Source organism: Salvelinus fontinalis, chromosome 11 (genome assembly GCF_029448725.1).
Source record: "Salvelinus fontinalis isolate EN_2023a chromosome 11, ASM2944872v1, whole genome shotgun sequence".
NCBI lineage: Eukaryota > Metazoa > Chordata > Actinopteri > Salmoniformes > Salmonidae > Salvelinus > Salvelinus fontinalis.
Genome location: NC_074675.1, coordinates 4,395,312 through 4,411,193, shown reverse-complemented (window position 1 = coordinate 4,411,193; position 15,882 = coordinate 4,395,312). Strand labels below are relative to the sequence as shown.

The 15,882-nt window shown below is 41.3% G+C and overlaps 1 protein-coding gene across 2 annotated transcripts; it reads left to right on the top strand.

The window, feature by feature from the left end:
- Positions 1 to 2,329: 2,329 nt before the first annotated feature.
- On the top strand, positions 2,330 to 14,852 carry LOC129864895 (uncharacterized). Of its 2 annotated transcripts, none has more exons than XM_055937205.1 (13): positions 2,330 to 2,501; positions 2,891 to 2,940; positions 3,587 to 3,729; positions 3,919 to 4,047; positions 4,197 to 4,308; positions 4,490 to 4,556; positions 4,654 to 4,700; positions 6,074 to 6,255; positions 6,390 to 6,503; positions 11,293 to 11,579; positions 11,705 to 11,803; positions 13,530 to 13,608; positions 14,436 to 14,852. In XM_055937205.1, exons 2-13 carry the CDS (start codon positions 2,892 to 2,894, stop codon positions 14,445 to 14,447), a joined length of 1,320 nt encoding a protein of 439 aa, XP_055793180.1. In that variant the 5' UTR covers positions 2,330 to 2,501; position 2,891; the 3' UTR covers positions 14,448 to 14,852. The 2 variants fall into 2 exon arrangements, with proteins under 2 accessions (XP_055793180.1, XP_055793179.1); XM_055937204.1 differs by having other exon boundaries at positions 2,331 to 2,501; positions 11,705 to 11,809; positions 14,436 to 14,851.
- Positions 14,853 to 15,882: the final 1,030 nt, after the last annotated feature.

Sequence of the window (15,882 nt, the reverse complement as noted above, 5' to 3'; positions counted from 1 at the left end):
CGTAACACCCTGTATATAGTCTCCACATTGACTCTGTACTGGTACCCCCTGTATATAGCCTCCACATTGACTCTGTACCGTAACACCCTGTATATAGTCTCCACATTGTGCATGGTGTATTTGGTGCATGGTGTATTTGGTGCAGGTTGTATTTGGTGCATGGTGTATTTGGTGCAGGTTGTATTTGGTGCAGGTTGTATTTGGTGCAGGTTGTATTTGGTGCAGGTTGTATTTGGTGCAGGTTGTATTTGGTGCAGGTTGTATTTGGTGCAGGTTGTATTTGGTGCAGGTTGTATTTGGTGCAGGTTGTATTTGGTGCAGGTTGTATTTGGTGCAGGTTGTATTTGGTGCAGGTTGTATTTGGTGCAGGTTGTATTTGGTGCAGGTTGTATTTGGTGCAGGTTGTATTTGGTGCAGGTTGTATTTGGTGCATGTTGTATTTGGTGCAGGTTGTATTTGGTGCAGGTTGTATTTGGTGCAGGTTGTATTTGGTGCATGTGATAAATAAAATTTGATTTGATTTGACGCATATCCCACGGTAGTTATTGGGGTCAAATTTATCTCCACTTTTGTGGATTGGGGTGATCAGTCCTTCGTTCCAAATATTGGGGAAGAGGCCAGAGCTGATGATGATGTTAAAGAGTTTAAGGATTGCCAATTAGAATTTGTGATCTGTGGATTTTATCATTTCATTCAGGATACCATCAACACCAAAGGCCTTTTTGGGTTGGAGGGTTTGTATTTTGTCCTGTAGCCTGAAGTCCTTTTTTAATCCTAAAAAGTAATTTGTTTGGATGCAAATATGTTTTGCAACCAAGAGTAATACAGAGAGAGAGTGTGAGTGTGTTAGAGAGCAAGTGTGTGACCTTACATCAGGTTAGTGAGTGTCTGAGGGGTATGCTCCGTGTCTTCTGTCAGAGCAGGAGATGTGTTGTTGATGTGATTCTAGTCTGTCAGAGCAGGAGATGTGTTGTTGATGTGATTCTAGTCTGTCAGAACAGGAGATGTGTTGTTGATGTGATTCTAGTCTGTCAGAACAGGAGATGTGTTGTTGATGTGATTCTAGTCTTTCAGAACAGGAGATGTGTTGTTGATGTGATTCTAGTCTGTCAGAACAGGAGATGTGTTGTTGATGTGATTCTAGTCTGTCAGAACAGGAGATGTGTTGTTGATGTGATTCTAGTCTGTCAGAGCAGGAGATGTGTTGTTGATGTGATTCTAGTCTGTCAGAACAGGAGATGTGTTGTTGATGTGATTCTAGTCTGTCAGAACAGGAGATGTGTTGTTGATGTGATTCTAGTCTGTCAGAACAGGAGATGTGTTGTTGATGTGATTCTAGTCTGTCAGAACAGGAGATGTGTTGTTGATGGGATTCTAGTCTGTCAGAACAGGAGATGTGTTGTTGATGTGGTTCTAGTCTGTCAGAACAGGAGATGTGTTGTTGATGTGATTCTAGTCTGGCAGAACAGGAGATGTGTTGTTGATGTGATTCTAGTCTGTCAGAACAGGAGATGTGTTGTTGATGTGATTCTAGTCTGTCAGAACAGGAGATGTGTTGTTGATGTGATTCTAGTCTGTCAGAACAGGAGATGTGTTGTTAGAACTAGCAGGTAGTTGATGTGATTCTAGTCTGTCAGAACAGGAGATGTGTTGTTGATGTGATTCTAGTCTGTCAGAACAGGAGATGTGTTGTTGATGTGATTCTAGTCTGTCAGAACAGGAGATGTGTTGTTAGAACTAGCAGGTTGTTGATGTGATTCTAGTCTGTCAGAGCAGGAGATGTGTTGTTGATGTGATTCTAGTCTGTCAGAACAGGAGATGTGTTGTTGATGTGATTCTAGTCTGTCAGAACAGGAGATGTGTTGTTGATGTGATTCTAGTCTGTCAGAGCAGGAGATGTGTTGTTGATGTGATTCTAGTCTGTCAGAACAGGAGATGTGTTGTTGATGTGATTCTAGTCTGTCAGAACAGGAGATGTGTTGTTGATGTGATTCTAGTCTGTCAGAACAGGAGATGTGTTGTTGATGTGATTCTAGTCTGGCAGAACAGGAGATGTGTTGTTGATGTGATTCTAGTCTGTCAGAACAGGAGATGTGTTGTTGATGTGATTCTAGTCTGTCAGAACAGGAGATGTGTTGTTGATGTGATTCTAGTCTGTCAGAACAGGAGATGTGTTGTTTGAACTGAGCAGGTTGTTGATGTGACTCTCATCTGACTGATAATGAGAGTGGGCAGGGCTGAGGCCTTTAGGACACACCCACTAGTGTAGAGAGGATGATATGGGCTGGTTGCTGTGCTGCAGTACCTTATCAGTTCCTCATCTCTTCCCCTCACTGCATCTCATTTCACTCCTCCTCCTCCTCAACAGTGACTAATCCAAGCCAGAAGCAGGTAGAAAAGAGCAGACGTTCTGAGCTATCCTACCCAGACCAAGTTACTACTCCTGTCACTGTGTTACTAGCCAGCTCAGGTACTCTCAACATTCTCTGATTCACGTACAGGTAATGTACTACGTTATAGATGGAGCTGCTCTGTTATGTCATGTTATGTCATGTTATGTCACGTTAACTTATGTCACTGAACTTGTTATGTTACGCAATGTAATTTTAAATTAAGTTATATTAAAGGGATAATGTACGATTCTAGCACAATGACTGAAAGTCCACAGGTACATTAGCAATGCCAGCGTACCTGGAGACTTCCAGTCGTTGTGCTAATGCTAGATGGCATTTGCTCGTGAAACAACCACTACCTTCCTTCATAATGCGCACAGAGACATTAAAATGGCATCCATGATCCCTTTAACACTATTAAAGGTTATTAAATGTGAAGTTAAGTTGTTATGTTATGTAATGTAATGTCATGGTTACCTCCGTATATCGGTTGGCAGAATGTCTCTGCTGCTTTGTTGGGCAGTGATGGCTCTGCACCTCGCAACAGGTAAATATAAAACTTGAAATCAAACTGTGTGTGTGTGTGTGTGTGTGTGTGTGTGTGTGTGTGTGTGTGTGTGTGTGTGTGTGTGTGTGTGTGTGTGTGTGTGTGTGTGTGTGTGTGTGTGTGTGTGTGTGTGTGTGTGTGTGTGTGTGTGTGTAAATAGTTTAATTCAATGATAAAGAACACCCTCTGTGTTCTGTAATAAAATTAAGTAATCTTAATGGCAGGACAGGTATCTCTTTATCAACAATATAGCAGGTGGTGTAAAGCCATAACACATAGGTTTTTCCAGCATCAGACTACGATTCATAATGTCAAAAGCCGCACTGAAGTCTGACAAAACAGCTCCAACAATCTTTTTATTATCAATTTCACTCAGCCAAAAATCTATCATTTGTGTTAGTGCCGTGCTTGTTGAATGTCCTTCCCTATGAGCGTGATGAAAGTCTGTCGTCAATTTGTTTACTGTAAAATTGCATTGTATCTGCTCAAACACAGCTCAAAATGCTATAAAGTATTTGAGGTGCTACTTGATCCAGCTTAGTTTGCACTTTCGGGATTATTCCATTAATTGCTTCCAATGTACCAGGTAAACTAAGTCAAGCACAGCTCTTGAACAGTACATACTGTCGGTGTGTTGTTGTTCCAGGGCTGGATGCTGCCTCGGGGGTGGTGAACACTACAGAGGATGAAGGGGTGGACTCCCAGTCACCATGCCCAGCCGGGTGGCATCAGAATGAACATCGCTGCTTCTCCTTCTACCCCGTCTGGGCCACCTGGGCCACTGCAGAGGTAACACTTGTAATTGGGAGAGACTAATTACTAATTACTACTACTATTTCACAACCATTGATACTTCAAGACTAGCAAGCAGACATTTACTTCAGGAAATGTCAATTTCTAGCTAGCATTGATCTTTGCTCCCTGAGGTACTGGGCTTTAGCTCAGCGGGCTAACAGTGTTCTCTGGCTGTCCCTCTAGTTGTACTGCTCCCAGCACAGAGGGAACCTGGTGTCGGTTCACAGCCCTGGTCAACAGGTGTTTGTCCAGGATCTGGTCAGGAGACACACAGACCAGCCGGTCTGGATAGGAGGCTACGATGCAGCTGAGGTAAACTGGGTCAAGAATTCATCAGTCAGTCAGTCTGTCAATCAATCTGTCAAATGTCTACAGGTTACAGAGGCAAAAGCTCAACGTACTTTCTGTTTAAAAACAATGAAGTGGTTTCAATCCATCAATCAATGTTTTTCTGTGAAAAGGAGGGGATGTGGCTGTGGAGTGACGGCTCAGCTATTGATGGTTTTTACTGGGAGGAGGAGGAGCCCAGTAACTCTGGACAGGGGGAGAACTGTATGGAGCTACACACTGGAGGTACACACACACACACACACACACACACACACACACACACACACACACACACACACACACACACACACACACACACACACACACACACACACACACACACACACACACACACACACACACACACACACACTCTGAGCACATTGAAATAACTGAAGTGTGATTGTTGTTGCCTTGACAACAGGTGGTCGGGGCTGGAATGACATGTCTTGTGGAGAGCTGAGGTTCTATGTGTGTTCTATGGAGACCAGGTAGCAGGCTAACACTGTCTTGTATCTGGACATGTTTATACAGAGACCATATTAACACTCAATTACATTCATGTATTTTTATTCCATTTTCTTGTAGATCTGGTTCAGCAGCCATGCCAAGTCATAATCAAACACACGAGAGAGGTAGGAACGTTTTGGCCCATTGCCTCGACTAGACAATAAGTTAATGTTGTTACAGGTGCAGCTTCTTGTTGAATGGGACTCTGATATTTAGAAGAAGACAGCTGTCTGATGATGGTGGCACTTGCGAACGCTATGCCATTTCAAAATTTAAAACATGTTGACCGGTCTGGAATTAAGCTTTTTGTCCTCCTAGAAAACCTCATCCTCTTGGATTCTCCCCTTTTTTTCAATTTCGCCTGTAATGACATACACAAATCTAACTGCCTGTAGCTCAGGCCCAAAAGCAATGTCAAACTCATCCCAAACCATCTCAACTGGGTTGAGGTCAGGTCATCTGATGCAGCACTCCATCACTCTCTTTCTTGGTCAAATAGCCCTTACACAGCCTGGAGGTGTGTTGGGTCATTATAGTCCCACTAAGTGCAAACCAGGGATGGCGTATCGCTGCAGAATGATGTGGTAGTATATGCTGGTTGAGTGTGCCTTGAATTCTAAATAAATCACTGACAGTGTCACCAGCAAAGCACCCCCACACCTTCACACCTCCTCCTCCATGCTTCACGGTGGGAACCACACATGCAGAGATCATCTGTTTACCTGCTCTGCGTCTCACAGATACACTGCGGTTGGAACCAAAAATCTCATATTTGAACTCATCAGACCAAAGGACAGATTTCCAAAGGTCCATTGCTCGTGTTTCCAAGCAAATCTCTTCTTATTGGTGTCCTTTAGTAGTGGTTTCTTTGCAGCAATTCGACCATGGAGGCCTGATTCACGCAGTCTCCTCTGTTACTTGAACTCTGTGAAATATTTATTTGGGCTTATTTGGCTCAAATCCATTAAGAAGGAAAGAAATTCCACAAATTAACTTTCCCGGTGACTAGCATTCCCGGTGACTACCTCATGAAGCTGAATGCCAAGAGTGTGAAAAACTGTCATCAAGACAAAGGGTGGCTTCTTTGAAGAATCTCAAATATAAAATATATTTTGATTTGTTTAACACTTTTTTGGTTACTACATGATTCAATATGTGTTATTTCTTAGTTTTGATGTCTTCACTATTATTATACAATGTATAAAAGAGTAAACATAAATAAAAACCCTTGAATGAGTAGGTGTGTCTAAAGGTTTGACTGGTACTGTAGTTCTGGATTGATGTCAATGCATGTCTCATCCATGGCCTGGGGGACGGCGGTATGCTCACGGGGATGGACTTCTTACATCTCCCACCTCTATTGGAATCATTACATCTATTTATGTATTGTAGTATCTTGTGTGGCTTAATTGGTATGAACATGGCACTAGCAACACCAGAGTTGTGAGTTTGATTCCCATTGGGGTCACATATGAAACTAACTCCCTCCCTCCCCCAGAGCTGGTTGAAGAGGTGAGTATTTATGACGTCCTGTGGGAGACCAGTGAGAAAGTAGCAGATGAGACCCTCGACTCAGCCTTCCTCAGAGGAATGTATTCCAGACGTCTGCCTGCCCACTGCTACGCTGACTTCTGCCACCAGGAGGTGCTATACCTGGACAGAGTCATCACCATGCTGCAGGTGAAAAGAAAATACATGAAATAAAACGAATACCGTAAAGTTTTACTTACTATGACTGTGATACGTGGTTGTCGTGCCTAGCTATCTTAAGATAAGTTGCTCTGTATAACAGTGTAAATGTGTGTGTGAAACAGGTGCTGATCAGAACAGTCCAGGGTCCTCCAGACATCATGCTGTTTCTCCAGAGAACACATCAACGCTACCAGGAGTCTCTGAAGGAGGCTCAGAACCAAACTCCACCACACCTGGTAAGAAGCTCTTACAACAATCACCCTTAAAATCCAATGTAAGATAATATATCTTAATATACAATTTAAGATAATATATATTAATATATAATTTAAGATAATATATCTTAATATACCATTAAAGATAATATATATTAATATATAATTTAAGATAATATATCTTAATATACCATTTAAGATAACATATATTAATATATAATTTAAGATACTATATCGTAATATACAATTTAAGGTAATATATCTTAATATATAATTTAAGATAATATATCTTAATATACCATTTAAGATAATATATATTAATATATAATTTAAGATAATATATATTAATATATAATTTAAGATAATATATGTTAATATATAATTTAAGATAATATATGTTAATATATAATTTAAGATAATATATATATTAATATATAATTTAAGATAATATATATATTAATATATAATTTAAGATAATATATGTTAATATATAATTTAAGATAATATATATATATATTAATATATAATTTAAGATAATATATATATTAATATATAATTTAAGATAATATATATATTAATATATAATTTAAGAGGACTTATAGCAAGAAAAAGCAACTGGAACGTAGTAGGTGATTTATCAATTCAAGAAACCTTCCATAAACCTTTTCAATTACCCTTTTTGAACCTTTAACAATAGGGGGTGCTGTTTGCACTTTGTAATAATTTCGTTCCCAAATTAAACTGCCTCGTACTCAATTCTTGCTCGTACAATATGCATATTATTATTACTATTGGATAGAATACACTCTCTAGTTTCTAAAACCGTTTGAATTATTTCTCTGAGTGAAACAGAACTCATTCTGCAGCACATTTCCTGTCAGGAAGTGAGATTTCTGAAATCGAGGTCCCTGTTCTAGGGTCAGTTTATAAGTCCCATGCAAGCTATGGGGCTACATGCACTGCATACGCCTTCCTCTACATGTCAGTAAGCGGTGAGAATTTGAATGGACTGGATTGCACCATCTGGGGCACTATAAAGGCTCATGGAACGGAAGTACCGTTCTTTTCAACGGGGCGCCTGGCGCAAGAGGGACATCACAATGGCATCCTGAAAAGCTTTCGTTTTAGCAGTTCTATATCTCCGGCTATGATTTAATTAGATTTTTGTCTTAAAAACTTCATAAGGTAGTTAATTTAAACCGACTTATAGCAGTTTATATCAGTTTATTGCGATTTTCTGGGATTTCTTTGTGTTGCTCTATCGCGAGTTGGACACCTCTCAGGTGGGTGGCTAGCGTTAGCTGATATTTCTACAGGAGAAGAGGACATCTTTCAACCAAAAGACGATTGTTCTGGAGAAAGGACACCTTGCCCAAGATTCTGATGGAAGCTCAGCAAATAGTAAGCAGTCTTTATGTTGTTAATTCATATTTATGTTGACAAATGTCAAATAATAATTCCGCCATGAATTTCGGTGTGGTCTCGCTTTAGCGCACGCTGTATGCGTAGTAACGTTAATTTTAAAAATGTAACACAGCGATTGCATTAAGAACTAATTTGTCTTTCATTTGCTGTCCAACCTGTATTTTTTAGTCAAGTTTAAATTTAGTTACTGATTAGATTAGGTGCCTCTCCAAAGATTTCTCCCGACATTTTCTGGGCAGCTTGGCTACTTTTCTCATTGTATAACCACGATTGTACCGCTAACTATGCACATTTTTGAACAAACTCTATATGCATTGTGTAATATGCTGTTATAGGACTGTCATCTGAAGAATTCTGAGCAAGTCAGTGAAAAAATTAATATATTTTGGTGGTTTATACGTTAGCGCTGTTTTTGGCTTGAATCAATGCTGTTGTGATGTTTGCTATTGTGGTAAGCTAATATAACGCTATATTGTGTTTTCGCTGTAAAACACTTAGAAAATCTGAAATATTGGCTGGATTCACAAGATGTTTGTCTTTCATTTGCTGTACGCTGTGTATTTTTAAGAAATGTTTTATGATGAGTAATTAGGTAATACACAATGGTCTCTGTAGTTATTCTAGTTGCTTTGGTGAGAGTTGTGATGGTGGCTGCAATGGTAAACTATGATTTATACCTGAAATATGCACATTTTCCTAACAAAACACATGCTATACAATAAATATGTTATCAGACTGTCATCTGATGAAGTTGTTTCTTGGTTAGTGGCTATTTATATCTTTATTTGGTCGAAATTGTGATAGCCACCTATGAGGGGAAAAATGGTGGACAAAAAAGTTGTGTCTTTTGCTATCGTGGTTAGCTAATAGATTTACATATTGTGTCTTCCCTGTAAAACATTTTAAAAATCTGAAATGATGGCTGGATTCAAAAGATGTGTATCTTTCATCTGGTGTCTTGGACTTGTGATTTAATGAAAAAAAAAAAAAAAAAACTCATCAGATGACAGTCTGATAACATATTTATGGCATAGGATAGGTTTTGTTAGAAAATTGTGCATATTTCAGGTAGATATCATAGTTTACAATTGCACCCACCGTCACAAATGGACTAGAATAAATACATAGAGCAACGTGTTTACCTAATTACTAATCATCAAACATTTCGTAAAAATACACAGCATACACTAATCGAAAGACACAGATCCTGTGAATACAGACAATATTTCAGATTTTCTAAGTGTCTTACAGCGAAAACACAATAAATCGTTATATTAGTATACCACATATGCAAACGTTACCAGAGCATTGATTCTAGCCAAAGAGAGCGATAACGTAAACATCGCCAAAATATATTAATTTTTTCACTAACCTTCTCAGAATTCTTCAGATGACACTCCTGTAACATCACATTACAACATACATATACAGTTTGTTCGAAAATGTGCATATTTAGCCACCAAAATCATGGTTAGACAATGACAAAAGTTGCCCAGCTGGTCAGACAATGTCGTGCGCCATATTAGACAGTGATCTAGTCGTATACATAAATACTCATAAACGTGACTAAAAAATATAGGGTGGACAACGATTGATAGACAATTTAATTCTTAATACAATCGCTGATTTACATTTTTTAAATTATCCTTACTTTTCAATACAGTTTGCGCCAAGCGAAGCTACGTCTAACAAGATGGCGTCATAAGCGATTAACATTTTTCGACAGAAACACGATTTATCATAATAAATTGTTCCTACTTTAAGCTGTTCTTCCATCAGAATCTTGGGCAAAGAATCCTTTCTTGGGTCTAATCGTCTTTTGGTCGAACGCTGTCCTCTTGCCATGTGGAAATGCCAACTGCGTTCGGCATGAACTGGAAACCTGCCCGGCGCTTCAAAGTGTCTCAGAAATAAATGACCCAAAATGCGCACTAACCGGATATAAATTGCTATAAAACGGTTTAAATGAACTACCTTATGATGTTTTTAACTCCTATAACGAGTAAAAACATGGCCTGAGAAATATTACTGGCTACACTAATGCTTGGAAAAAGAGCAGGTCGGTGTCCACCGCGCGTCCGGCGCATCTGGAAAAGAGTTCCTACCTACAGGTTTTTTTCATTTATAGTGGCTGTGATTGCGCAATCGATACCATTCAAAGCGTCATCACGTAAAGGCATCCAGGGGAAGACGTAAGCAGTGTCCGTATCCTGATAGCGTTCACAGTGGCCTTTAAACTGACTCCAGATCAGGGGCCAAAATGTGTGAAATCTGACTCCATGTCAGGGAAATTGCTGTAGAATGAGTTCTGTTCCACTCAGAGACAAAATTCCAACGCCTATAGAAACTAGAGTGTTTTCTATCCAATAATAGTAATAATATGCATATTGTACGAGCAAGAATTGAGTAGGAAGCCGTTTAATCTGTAATACAATTATGCTAATGAGAAAACAGCACCCCCTGTAGTCGCAAGAAGTTAAGTAATTATTTGCATTTGTTTGCGTATATCCCTGCATATAGCTGCACATTGATCTGGTACTGATACTCCCTGTATATAGCTCCACATTGATCTGGTACTGGTACTTCCTGTATATAGCTCCACATTGATTTGGTACTGGTACTTGCTGTATATAGCTCCACACTGATCTGGTACTGGTACTTCCTGTATATAGCTCCACACTGATCTGGTACAGGTACTTCCTGTATATAGCTCCACACTGATCTGGTACTGGTACTTCCTGTATATAGCTCCACATTGATCTGGTACTGGTACTTCCTGTATATAGCTCCACATTGATCTGGTACGGGTACTTCCTGTATATAGCTCCACATTGATCTGGTACTTCCTGTATATAGCTCCACACTGATCTGGTACTGGTACTTCCTGTATATAGATCCATTCTTGTGTATTGTATTTAAATCCTCCTGTTTTATTTGTTTTATTATGTTTTAACTGTGGATCGTTGGGAAGGGCTCGAAAGCATAAAGTCAACACCTGTTGAATTCAGAATATGTGACAAATAAAATGTAAATTAGATTTTGCTTCTCCTTTTACTCCTCCTCCTCCTCCATATCCTCCTAATCCTCATTCCTCTCCTCTACCTCCATCTCCTCCTCCTCTTCCTCCTCCTCTACCTTCATCTCCTGCGCCTACTCCTCTTCCTCCTCCTCCTCCTCCTCATTATTCTCCTCTACCTCCATCTCCTCCTCCTCTTCCTCCTCCTCTACCTCCATCTCCTGCTCCTCCTCTTCCTCCTCATTATTCTCCTCTATCTCCATTTCCTCTTCCTCCTCCTCCTCCTCCTCCTCCATATCCTCCTCCTCATTCTTCTCCTCTACCTTCATCACCTCCTCCTCTTCCTCCTCCTCCTCCTCCTGCCTACAGAACCTGTCCTCCATCCAGCCCTCTGCAGCCGTGCGTCAGTACCTCCAGAGCTTCCATGACATTGTGAATGAGGAGCCCATCTACTGGCTGGTGTCTCTGCTGCCCAGAGCCCTGCTCAGACCTTACCTGGCACAGAACCTGCCCCTGGTTGAGAGGACCAGACCAGGCCCCAGCCCCTGCCTCTACCCCTGGCTAAACCTCTTCCCCTGCCCCTGCTACCAGTGGGGGGGAGAGGACATGCAGTCAGACCAGAGAAACCAGAAGGATGAGTCAGGGACATCTTACAGGTATATTGTTGATATTGATTGCCTATGGAGGTTTATAGTGTCTCAAGTCCACATTGTTGTGTTTAATCTTGTCAAGTGTGGTGATATTGTGGAGTGACTCTTTTCTAACCTGTCTCTCTCTCCAGGCATCTACTGGAGAAGTACCAGGATGTGATGGACGTCTATAAGGCTGTCAACATCTTCAGAGTCCAGATGATCAACGAGAAGGCTCTCTTCACCTCCAGGTGCAGGTAGGTCTACAGTTAGCCTGACTTAGGTCTACAGTTACCCTGGTCTTGCTATCTAATTCTACAGTTAGCCTGGTCCTGCTATCTAATTCTACAGTTAGCCTGGTCCTGCTATCTAATTCTACAGTTAGCCTGACTTAGGTCTACAGTTACCCTGGTCCTGCTATCTAATTCTACAGTTAGCATGGTCCTGTTATCTAATTCTACAGTTAGCCAGGTCCTGCTATCTAATTCAACAGTTAGCCTGGTCCTGCTATCTAATTCTACAGTTAGCCAGGTCCTGCTATCTAATTCTACAGTTAGCCAGGTCCTGCTATCTAATTCTACAGTTAGCCTGGTCCTGCTATCTAATTCTACAGTTAGCCTGACTTAGGTCTACAGTTAGCCAGGTCCTGCTATCTAATTCTACAGTTACTCTGGTCCTGCTATCTAATTCAACAGTTAGCCTGGTCCTGCTATCTAATTCTACAGTTAGCCTGGTCCTGCTAACTAAGTTTACTGTTAGCCTGGTCCTGCTAACTAAGTTTACTGTTAGCCTGGTCCTGCTAACTAAGTCTACAGTTAGCTAGATCCTGCTAAACAAGTCTTGCCAGGTCTCCCTCGCAAAACAGGCTCTCAACCCTACGGATCTCTATAGCCTGGGTAACAGTCTATTTTGTGATAACATTCTACTCCTCGTCAACATAATTTGGCATATGACATGGAGTACAGGAAGTGGAATCCCAACTAGCAAATTTGGTTTGTTGAAAGTTGTGGGAATGTACATTTTTGGTTTACCATTGGTTCTGGGAAAACTTAGCCTGTTTTGGGAACCTTAAGTTTAAGGTAGCAGGGAGGTTCTGAGAACGTCTTACTATGGTTCCAGGGAGGTTCTGAGAACGTCTTACTATGGCTCCACGGAGGTTCTGAGAACGTCTTACTATGGTTCCAGGGAGGTTCTGAGAACGTCTTACTATGGCTCCACGGAGGTTCTGAGAACGTCTTACTATGGTTCCAGGAGGTTCTGAGAACGTCTTACTATGGCTCCACGGAGGTTCTGAGAACGTCTTACTATGGTTCCAGGAGGTTCTGAGAACGTCTTACTATGGTTCCCTGAAAGTTTTCCTGGGAGGTTTTATTAACGCTGAGAGAAACGAAATTATAGGTGATTTGGATTTTTTTTTTACTTCCTTAAAACGTTCACTGAATGTTTCAATAATTATTTTATTGAAAGTGTGAGGTTTTTTTGGCTTAACTCTGATCTCTGTACTAATGTTTAATGTGTCTGTGATGTTCATCTCTGTATTAATGTCTCTGTGTTGTCCATCTCTGTATTAATGTGTAATGTCTCTGTGATGTTCATCTCTGTATTAATGTCTCTGTGATGTTCATCTCTGTATTAATGTTTAATGTCTCTATGATATTCATCTCTGGCAGCATATAATCACTGTGGTCATATGGGGCGGCAGGGTAACCTAGTGGTTAGAGCGTTGGACTAGTAACCGAAAGGTTGCAAGTTCGAATCCCTGAGCTGACAAGGTACAAATCTGTCGTTCTGCCCCTGAACAAGGCAGTTCCAAGGATTTGTTCTTAACTGACTTGCCTAGTTAAATAAAGGTTAAAAAAAATGTAATGTTGTCTCTTGCTGCAGATAATAGTTTAAATATCAAATAAATATCAAATAAATTCATTAAATCAATGAATATCTGATGTAATCAAATCCGCCTGTGTAATATTATCCTAGTTGGTTTCCCACTGGTGACGAGGAGGAAGTGGAGGACCAACTCAGCCTGTGGTCTGTGGAGTCTGGACCTGACGTTAGGGTGAGTGATGTATTTATTTATGACACATTGACATCTTGTATTGAAATCAGTCGAGAATTGTGCACATTTAAAAAATATATATTTCACCTTTATTTAACCTGGTAGGCTAGCTGAGAACAAGTTCTCATTTACAACTGTGACCTAGCCAAGATAAAGCAAAGCCGTTCGACACATACAACAACACAGAGTTACACATGGAATAAACAAACATACAGTCAATAATACAGTAGAAAAGTCTATATACAGTGTGTGCAAATGAGGTAGGATAAGAGAGGTAAGGCAATAAATAGGCCATGGTGGCGAAGGAATTACAATATAGCAATTAAACACTGGAGTGATAGATTGGCAAAAGATGAATGTGCAAGTGGAGATACTGGGGTGGAAGGATCAAGATAAATAAATAAATACAGTATGGGGATGAGGTAGTTGGATGGGCTATTTACAGATGGGCTATGTACAGGTGCAGTGATCTGTGATGATTGATAATGTGACTGTTTTTCTTTTAAACAATTACATGTATTTTCTAACACACTGCCCCCCCCCCCCTCCCAAAACAGTTATTCTTTGCAAAACCCCCAATTTAGACCAGCCCACTGAGCTTAGAGATGGACCGGCCCACTGAGCTTAGAGATGGACCGGCCCACTGAGCTTAAAGATGGACCGGCCCATCTGGCCACAAACTGTCCTATGACCAGTCAGTTTCTGGTTTATAGTGACTCTATTGGGACAACTATGTCAGGAGAGTCTTACAGATAAAATGTGTTATCGTTCATTGGTCTTGTTTGTCCTGTCCCTTAAATCTGGTTGTTTCTGTCGCCCCTCTCTAGGTGAAGCTGTAGCAGTGCAGCTGTAGAATACAGGGAGCTGTGTGTGTTGGCTTTCACACTGGGCAGGACTGTTCCTCTTGTCAGACATATTCCAATATTCCACTTTTATGTTTGAAACTTCCTCCCCAACAACTACTGTTTAAACTGTTTTAATGCAATAACACAATGAATGTACACATCTAGTAATTGTCAACAAAGGATCTACAATTAAATTAAAAAAACATCAGAAAATCAATGATTCTAGAGTGAATACAGCAGCTCATACCTGCATTCCATACCAGGTCGGCGTCTGTGAGTCATTGTTGGTAGAACATGAGCTCTGAACTCGCTCCAATGATTTATTCTTAGTAGCGCAATCGCCAACTCCAAACGTGTGTGAGTGAGCGTGTGTAAGCATGTAAGGTTTATGTTTGAATTTTTGTGTGTGTGTGTGTGTGTGTGTGTGTGTGTGTGTGTGTGTGTGTGTGTGTAAGCATGTAAGGTTTATGTTTGAATTTCTGTGTGTGGCAATACCAGTGTCTTCTTACCTTAGCGCTGCTCTGCTCCTGTATTACTGAGTGATAGACAGTTCTCTCTGTTCCCCTCTCTCCCTCTCTCTATCCAGGACAGGTGATAGTTGGATATAATTATTATTTATTTTTAAATAATTTTAGTAAAAACATATTTATGAGTTCATTACACCTGTTCAGTGTTCATTACACCTGTTCAGTGTTCATTACACCTGTTCAGTGTTCATTAGACCTGTTCAGTGTTCATTACACCCGTTCAGTGTTCATTACACCTGTTCAGTATTCATTACACCTGTTCAGTATTCATTACACCTGTTCAGTGTTCATTACACCCGTTCAGTGTTCATTACACCCGTTCAGTGTGAATTTACAGGTGATATTAATGCTATAACTTGGAGACTCGGTCTAGTCTCCCTCCAGAGACAGGGGGGGCCGACCCCCGAGCACGGGGCCAATCCAGCCAGTTCTCTTCCCCAGGGATATGGGGGGAGGGGCCGGAGAGGGCTGAGGCTGACCCAGGGAGGGGGGCCCGACCTCCGGAGAGGGGTGCCTACCTCCGCTCACGGCCACCAGGGGGCACCAGTACATCCAGCCAGGTCCCTGCTCCAGGGAGATGAGGGGAGAGGGCTGAGGTCAAACAAGTGAGGGGGGGCCGTCCCCCAGAGAAGGGAACCAACCCCCGCCCACATCAACCAGGGGGCGCCAAAACAACCACCCAGCTCCCTTCCCCAGAGATCTGAGGCAGACCGAGGGAGGGGGGCGACCGCAGGAGAGAGGGCCCGGCCCCTGCCCGTGGCCACCAGGGGGTGCTACTAAATTCACCCAGAGAGGGCTGGGGCCAACCCAGGGAGCCGGAGCCAATCCCCGGACAGGTGGTCCGAACCACGCCCATAGCCCCTTCATCCAGCTCCCTGTTCCAGCTATAAAGGGAAATTGTA